Source organism: Cupressus sempervirens, chromosome 10 (assembly GCF_028749045.1).
Source record: "Cupressus sempervirens isolate cs-2001-9-10 chromosome 10, ASM2874904v1, whole genome shotgun sequence".
Classification (NCBI taxonomy): Eukaryota; Viridiplantae; Streptophyta; class Pinopsida; order Cupressales; family Cupressaceae; genus Cupressus; species Cupressus sempervirens.
Window position 1 is genome coordinate 534,522,536 of NC_143127.1, and position 8,627 is coordinate 534,531,162.

General features: G+C 35.6%; 1 protein-coding gene across 1 annotated transcript; it reads left to right on the forward strand.

The window, feature by feature from the left end:
* Nucleotides 1–5,584: 5,584 nt before the first annotated feature.
* Nucleotides 5,585–7,712, forward strand: LOC149535002 (uncharacterized). The gene is made up of 5 exons (XM_089803739.1): nt 5,585–5,699; nt 5,785–5,842; nt 5,948–6,734; nt 7,259–7,304; nt 7,380–7,712. The coding sequence occupies exons 1-5, from the start codon at nt 5,646–5,648 to the stop codon at nt 7,590–7,592; spliced, it is 1,158 nt and encodes a 385-aa protein (XP_089659865.1). The 5' UTR covers nt 5,585–5,645; the 3' UTR covers nt 7,593–7,712.
* The last annotated feature ends 915 nt before the right edge of the window (nt 7,713–8,627 follow it).

The following is an 8,627-nucleotide window of genomic DNA, read 5'->3' on the forward strand; positions in this document are numbered from 1 at the left end:
CTTTATCCCAAGCCAACAACAAAAAATTATCCTTGTCACTATTACCATTCCATACGAACTTCATAATTCAGTTTTCTACTATTTTAAAACCTTATGAGGTAATTGATTACAAGACATCAAATATACTAGAAGAACAAAGACAACCAATTTAAGTAAGGTCATCTTGTCAGCCAATGTTGACCATAGAAAATTCTATCCTTCCATAACCTTGTAACATCTATCAACTAATTGATTCCAAAGACTTTCTCTTCTAGCACTAGTGTAAAGAGGAACACTTAGAAGCTTACTTGGGAGCTTACCCTTACAAACATCAAAGAATCCCACAATATCCTTTGCACATTTTCTGCCACATTAAAGAATATATTTATGACTTTTCCCAATTGATATCTTGTCTCGATACCTCTCTATAAGTATCTAATACATTTTTTATAACTATTGCCTCCCTCACTATTTCATCTCCAACAAGAAAGGTATCATCAACGAACTCTAAATGTGTAGAAGGGTCCAACCCATCTTCAATTTTGATTCATTTTCACACTAGCCTTTTAACCTTTTCTTAGAAATAAAAATCTCTAAAAGTATTTCTAGCAAGATAATTAGGAAAGGAGAAATCAGGTCACCCAGACACAATCCCCTTGAAGCAGTGAATAAACCTTATGTGCTGCCATTAACTAACATCGAAGCCTTATAATCTTTTTCCATACTTTTTATCCATCCAATCCATATCTATTAAATCCAAATCTCTCAAGGACTTCATATAGTAAGTGCTTATAGACTACCCAGTCATATCCTTTCCTTATGTCTAATTCAACAATATTGCACTTCTCTTACCTATGAAAATTGAGTGGATCATCTCATATGAAACTATGATACCATTAATAATAAGCCTCTTAGGTGTAAAGCCACTTTTCTCAAGAGAAATGAGTTTGTCCACGACCAGTTTCAAATGGTTAGTTGCAATCTTAGAGATTATCTTGTATATAGTGTTACATTGGGAAATTGACCTAAAGTCCTCTATCTTATCAACCTTTTCTTTCTTGGAGATTAAAGCCACCAAAATATTGTTGAAGTCTCACTACACAAACCTACATATCCTTCACTCTTCAAAAACCCCTAACAAATATAAAAAAATAACCTTCTAGAACTTATGATAGAAAAATTCTTGAAATTCATCATTTTATATAGATTTTTCTCCTTCTAGACCAAAAATAGCCACCTTCAACTCTTTCATACTTATAGGATCCATAAGCATCCTATTAGCTTCCTCTGCTAAAGATGACTACATAATTTTTAAAATATGATTCCTATTCAAATCCCTCCCTTCATCTCTTGTACTCCAAAGATGTGAAAAGAAATCAATGATTAGAGCTTTAATATCCCTTGTCTCCAAAACTTCATCCCCTTGAGGAAGATGTAGCTTGAAAATTCTGTTAATGGATCTCCTTATTTTGACTAGATAGTGAAAAAATTAATGATCTTATCCCCTACCCTTAGCCATGATTCCCTAACTTTTTTTTCGAAAATATCTCCTCCCTCGCAAGGATCTCCCCAAACTTACACTTGAGGTTTTTATTAGTTTTAAATTCTATCTCATCCATCCTCTCATTTATAATCTTTTTACTCAAGGCCCCCAACTAACCTTCTAAAATATTCTTCTCCTTAAAATATTTTAAAATTGGTCCCTATTCAAAAGTTTAAACAACTTCTTTATATGTTGCAATTTCTTTAAAAAAATTGTAGCCTTTGTTTTCTTCGACTACTAGAGCCTATATCCACCACTCCCTAACCATTTCATAAAATCTTTTCTCCCTAAAGTGCATATGTTCAAACTTAAATGAATTCCTTGGTGGACTACAGTCTCTAGCCATCTTGATTGACACTGGAAAATGATTCGAAGCCAAAAAGGAAAGATCTCATATTCAAATAGGACCTATAAATGCCTCTAGTCTCCACCAAAAAAGAAACAATCCAACATTTCTGCAATGGCTAAAAATCCTTCTTGCCAGTTCATCCAAGTATATTTTTCACTCTTTGATCTAACCTCCCAAAAGTCATAATCCAATACAAAATCCTAAAGATTATCTCTGCACCCTACATATCATTCCTACCCCTTCTTGTTTCTCAGCTATTTCTAGCAGCATTAAAGTCTTTAGCTAAAATCATACTATATAACCAAAGAGAATTAATTATCATAGTGATTTTTTTCTACAAGCCTTCTTATCATCATTCTTTTTAAAGATGATAAATATTTATCAAAAAAAAGGTTGACATCCTATGTCAAAAATTGAGCCTTGATTATTATCCATATCTGTCCTTGGTTCACTAGCTCAATTTTCACAAACTTAGGATTCCACAAGATCCCCAAACCCTTTGAAGCCCCAACCACATCCACATAACATCCCAACCATCTTACCCTAACTCTTAAATATCTTGCAACCCTCTCCTTCTTTACCTTAGTTTTCAGTAAACACACTATATTTGGTTTCATTTGATCAAAACAATGCTTGACCAAATGACATTTGTCAGGGGCATTCTAATCCTTGGAATTCCATGTAAAGCGCCTCATTGCTCCCCAAGAAAAAGGCCCCTCCCCCATCTCAATTTTGTTTGGCCTTTCATGTTCCCTACCTCTTCCAACAATTTTTGGATAGCTTTTTGACCTCTCTTCTGCTTCCTTCCATTTGAACTTTTACCTCCTCCTACCAAGTCTTTTTTAAGTGTTCTTGGAGAGAGAAAAACTTCCTCATCCAAAGAAAAGAATCTTCTTTTAATTCATTATTCCTATCTTCTATATCCCATCTAGAAGAAAGCGTTGAGTCTTTTTTAAGTGTTCTTGGAGAGAGAAAAACTTCCCCATCCAAAAAATCTTCTTTCAATTCATCATTCTTATCTTTTGTATCCCATCTAGAAGAGAACCCTAAGTCTTTAGTGTTGATATCTAGTGAAGCCTCACCCCTAGAAGGAGAGATTTGGATGTGTTTGTATATCACCTCCCTGTGTTTACTATCCTCTTGACTCAATCCTAGAAAATCCTCCAGGTTAGTTGTTGTTACCTATCATTTTAAATCTTCTATGTTGACCACCATAATCACTACCAAACATGTAATGCTTCTAGGAACAAGATTCTTTCGAAAGACCTATAATCCATCTAATTTTGGAGAGGCCCAAGGAATCTCTAAACCTATACTCACCATTGGGTTTGACTCCACCAAGCCTTCATGGATTGTAAAGGACTGAAAGGTTATGTCTTCCCTTGTCGACTTTACCATGTCAGTGTTGCAACAACCTATTGGGATAGAGTAACCCAGGACTAACTTTGGCATTCCTTTTGCACATAGTGGAGGATCCATATCAATAGCATTTTTTGAACCATGACCATCCTTTTCCATTTCTTGAGCATTAGCTCCTAGATCCACCTCCACACCAAATCACTCTAGCACCTCCTTTGTTGATCACACTCAACCTTCATTTAGACACTTCTTGCTAGTCACTTTATCTAGAAGGATTTCACCTAGGCTCTCCTTGTTCCCTAAGTTACCCTTATCTATTGAGGTACACTTCTCCTTCCCATGTCCCCATCTCTTACATATCTCACATTTTAAAAATCTCTTTCACCTCCATTTCCTACCATCAGTATCCTTCTAAAGTTCGAATTTCCAAAGTGTGAGGTAGGGGAGGATGAGGCTTCCACATATACATATACACATATAAAATATGAAATCTTTCTGATCAATCACTTCATCTTTTAAATGAGCTTTCCCAAGCAATTGTCAATTTACTTAAGGATCTCCTCATGTCAATATTCATGAGCAAGGTAATAAAGCCTCACCTAGATCAAACCTTCTTTCATTGAGGCTTATTTAGGGTTAAAATTTGTAACCCAATCTCTAATATAGAACTAGGTCCTCCCCATCATAAAGGGGTCGTTATACATAATCCAATCTTTTTCATTTTTTTCTCTATGTTTTACTAAGAAAAACTTGTTTGTTAGAGATTTAAGAGTAAAATACTCATCCCAGTTATCATTGACCTATTTATGGATTCACAGATAAGTCGACCATCATCCACACCATTTGAGGAAAAAATCTTGTTTCTCTTAGGACATTAACATTCTCTCTCCATATATCTGAATCTATTAGTAGGTATGCAACCCTTTTATCCATTGTCTTTGGCATAGAGTTAATCATTGCATTTGAGTTTTCATGCCATTTAGGAATCTACCTATGGCTACTGCCAATTGCCACATTTTTCCTCCTTCCACTAAAAAACCTCACATCTCCTCATTGTGTGCACTTTGGCTTCTCTAATTCCCCTTCTATTTTATTTCCTCCTCCATGACTCCTACCCTTTTTTGGAGGCTCCCAAACTTGATATGATGGAGACCAAGGAAGCCTACCACTCCTTTTACCATGCCTTTAACCTCCATAACTTAGCATTCCATCACGAAAATCCTCCCTGTGAAACCCTCAACCTCACCTGATCTAATGGACACCTTCTTTGGAATTAGAACCACCTTTTATGCATATGTTACCATATGTGACATAAAGGCAATAAAATGGTATGATATAGAGCATAAACAATATGTTGGATTGGGTATGAAGATGCATGTCCAATATGCAAGAATATGGCATATAATGAAGCATAAATTTCTCTCATTAAAAAATTCTACTCTTTAAAGTACACATACACCATATGCCATATGAATCCATATATCCCTAGTTTACAAATTATAAACACCCACCTACTACAATGCATAACTAATAAGATATAATTTGATGCAATTAAGAGCATGCAATAGGGAGGTCAATAAGTAGGTCCTATAACATTGACCTACTTATCATATGTAAGAATGATGTGCCATAAACATCTTTCGAAAGGAGATCACTGATAAAATATTGCTTCAAGTTTGGTGGGAGACCGTAGCATGTTTATGATGCATAAGGGAATAAGGTATTAACATCTTGTCGAGCCCATCTTAGGGTATTTCATCATGATAAATTTTAATATGGAATTTGGGGACCTTATTCGTTCTCATATAGCATTATATCTTGACATTGTTCAGGGCTCTTTAAGTCTATATACTAATAGCTTGAGACACATATTACAAGATTATACTATCAAATTTCTTATAGATTGTAGATGGTGATCTTCTTAGATAGTATGAAATCTCATAATATACTATTATAACTTGAAATTCATTGATTTCAATTTTTTTAAAATAAATTTTATAAACTTATATCCACATGCTTTTTGTTTCCTCATTTATTTCTCTTATTTGTTTTACATTTCTTTTCATTTTTAAATATGACTTTACTTATTGTCTATAAATGATTTCCCATAAAGGAAAAACTCCTCAATATAAAAAGACCAACTTTTTAATAATTAAACTTCATTTTGATTTTATTATCAAGAGATATACCTATACATTAAAAGAATAAGTTAAAAGAATAATCTGTTTGACAGGTAGGGGTCGAGCGTCAACTTTACCACCGCGATGGGTTGCTTTTAGCGAGAAAGCAAGCATCGCGTATGTCCCGCACAAACCGACTCGGGATATCTTTGCCTCCTCTCCAACTCAAAAGTGACGTCTCTCTCCACGTTAAAGACTAATGCACTCCTCTCCCTCATTTCATTGTTAATTAAACATGGAACGTAAAAACGGGCCTAGGAGAAAGAAGTTGGAGGAGAAGGAATTGAAGGTCTGCTTATATTCACCTTTTCTGTTTCCCCTCTCTTCTTCTAAATTCGTTTCATTCACCTCTAAATCATGGTGCTTTCTTGCAGGTGTTGGACGTCGAGGAGTTCCCATCAATTGCAATGGCAAAAGCACTGCCTGTTTCAGGTAATCTCCTTAATTGTTGAGCTTTGAGCTTTGCCGGTTAAAGATGAAATGCCGTGCCCTTCCTTGAGAAAATCATGATTGTTAGGGTTTGGATGGATTTTACAGGATGTGAAAGAGGGGCAGAGGAAGAGATGGAGAGATTGCGAGATGAAAACGCCGTTCTTTTTGCGTCTCTGCAAGATTTGAGCGAGGCGAATCGCAGAGCACAGCTCGAATTACGCGCCGTGCGCAACAAGTTGCAGGCTTCGGACAAGGAAAAGTCTCGTTTGCAGTACGAACTCCATTTGCTGAAGAAGCAGCTTCAAATCCGAAGCGGCCAGGAGAAAGAGTTGAGTGCAAGTGGTGAAGTTGAAGATCAGGAGTGTGATCAGTTGATGAGAGGATTAACGGGGAAGAAAAGCTTTAGCAGTAATATGAGAGTGTGGAGTGCGAAGGGCGTGGGAAGCCCTAGTCATGACGAGGATGACAATTATGAGGACGACATTAGCTGTGCCGAGTCCTGGGCTTCTGCTTTGCTGTCGGAGCTGGATCATTTCAAGCCTAAGCAGTCTCAAGATCTAGCAGTTGTGAGTGAGATAATTGAAGTGATAAAGCCCGTAGCCGCCCATTTGCAAGTGGAGACGGCAGGGCTGGTGCAAGCGAAAGAGAAGGTAGCTTCACTTCAAGACCACGCCCTCCTTCACTTTCTGCAACACCTCTCCTCCCTTCTCACCTCCATTCTTTCACCAGGGAATGCCTTTTATTCCGATCCTACTCGTGAGAGGAATTTGCAACTGGAAATAGATAAACTGCATCATCAAATCGAAGATTTAAATAAGGAGCTTCAATCTCAAATAAATCAGCGTCAACATTTGTCCGCTCTCAACGAGCAGCTCGACAAAGACCTTGAAGCGTAAGTTCCGCATTTACCGAACCTTTTCGCTGTGCACGTTGTCTGTTTTAATAAATATTCATCCTCCAGATTTATTTACGCTAAATCTATTTTTATCTTTGAATAGAGAAGCTTCTGTGAAATTTTTATAGACAATCATTATTCCTGACATTTCTGATCGGGGAGATCAATTCATTTTCTAGTTCGAAGTTTCTCAATTTGACTGTCTGAATATTTTTTCAATAATCTCCATCGGAAATCTTGATAGAAATGCTGACAACAGTGCAAATATTTCAGAAACTTTGAGTTGATTTAAATTTGTGAATTTGAATCTATGTTTTAAAATCATCACTCCTCATTCTTGTTTTGGAGTATGATATGAGATCTTGAGTAAAATTACTTCAGACGGTAAAATTCGGAAACTCCAAACTCAAAGAGATTCATCACCGACTTACTGTCCAGAGATTGAAACACGGAGAAAATATTAAATTAATGTGAGTTTAATTATTCAATTTCTCTTCTGACTGTTTTCAGTTTTATTTCAGATATAAGAGGGAGAAGCATGCTTGTAACATAAATCGAAGCCATAAGGTAAACCCTGGGCCTTGTGTAAATTTTGGATTGAAGTTTGGAAATATAGGAAGGTAAAAATTAGCTGAATGGCAGGAAGAAGAGGGCGGAAGAGCAGACAATGCAGAGAAGAAGTTGGGAACAATTGAAGAGGATGCGGGAAAGCAAGTGAGAGTTGCAGGGTATGAGGAAAAGGAAAAGTGTCTTTGGGCGGAAGACGAAGAAGAGAAAGAGGAAAAGATAACATTGCGCAGAGTTCCACTATTCCGCAGGCTCTTCCTGTGTGCCTCCCCGCGCTCTTCAAAATGATGATGCCTAACTCTCACCGTCGGATTTTATTTTGACTTTTAATGTAACCCTCCACGCAACCTTCCTTTGCGTGTCGGCTCTGACTTCTTTTTTAAATATGGATGCTCATTCTTTGTTTTCTTTTGCCTTGCCCTACCCGTTTCTTTTTCTTTTCTTTAGAAAACGCTTCGCTTTTACTCTTTCGGCTTAACAATTCTAATTCTTATTCTTATTTTAATTAAAGCAAGTGCACATGGAATTCAGTGGACTGTGGTGCCTATTAAAAGAAAGCTGATGCTGGTCCATTTAATAAGCCAGCGATTTTCAAAACAAATTGGACATGAATTAAGAAATGCCTTCTAAGGGAGGAATACTTCTATAAATAAAATAATTAGTTCTTCTATTCAAAAAAGGTGCAAGAGTTATCATAGAAAATATTATATTAGAAAGTGGAATTTTATGTATGCATAAAAGAACATTAATTTTTATTTATATATTTGTTATAATAACTTATTTGTTGTGAAACAATTTTGATTTTAAATTATTTATGAATTTTTTACTACAATTATAATGAAAGTGTAATAGTTATATTGATTATAGTAAAAAAAAATATTTCATCTTCATATTTGTTTGTATTATATAATATCATTTTTTAGATTTAATTAATTACTATAAAATAATAATATTTACAGATATAAATACAATATTTAATAAATTTTGTTGGATATTTTTCATAGCCAATGCTATCAAATTTCTACAACTCGTGTGTGTGTGTGTGTGTGTGTGTGTGTGTGTGTGAGAGAGAGAGAGAGAGAGAGAGAATTAGTGCAACAACAAATATAAAACAACAAACAATTATCATATACAATATTCAACATGTAATAAAAAAAATGCACAAAAGTAAAGTAAATCAAGTATCCACACAAGAGAAAAAATAACACAAATATTTTTTCAAGTGGAAACCCTTGGTCAAATTGGAAGAACCACATTGGGAATCAGTTCCCACAAATCTCACTATTGAGGTAATAAGTTGGTCATGTTAGACATCCAACTAGT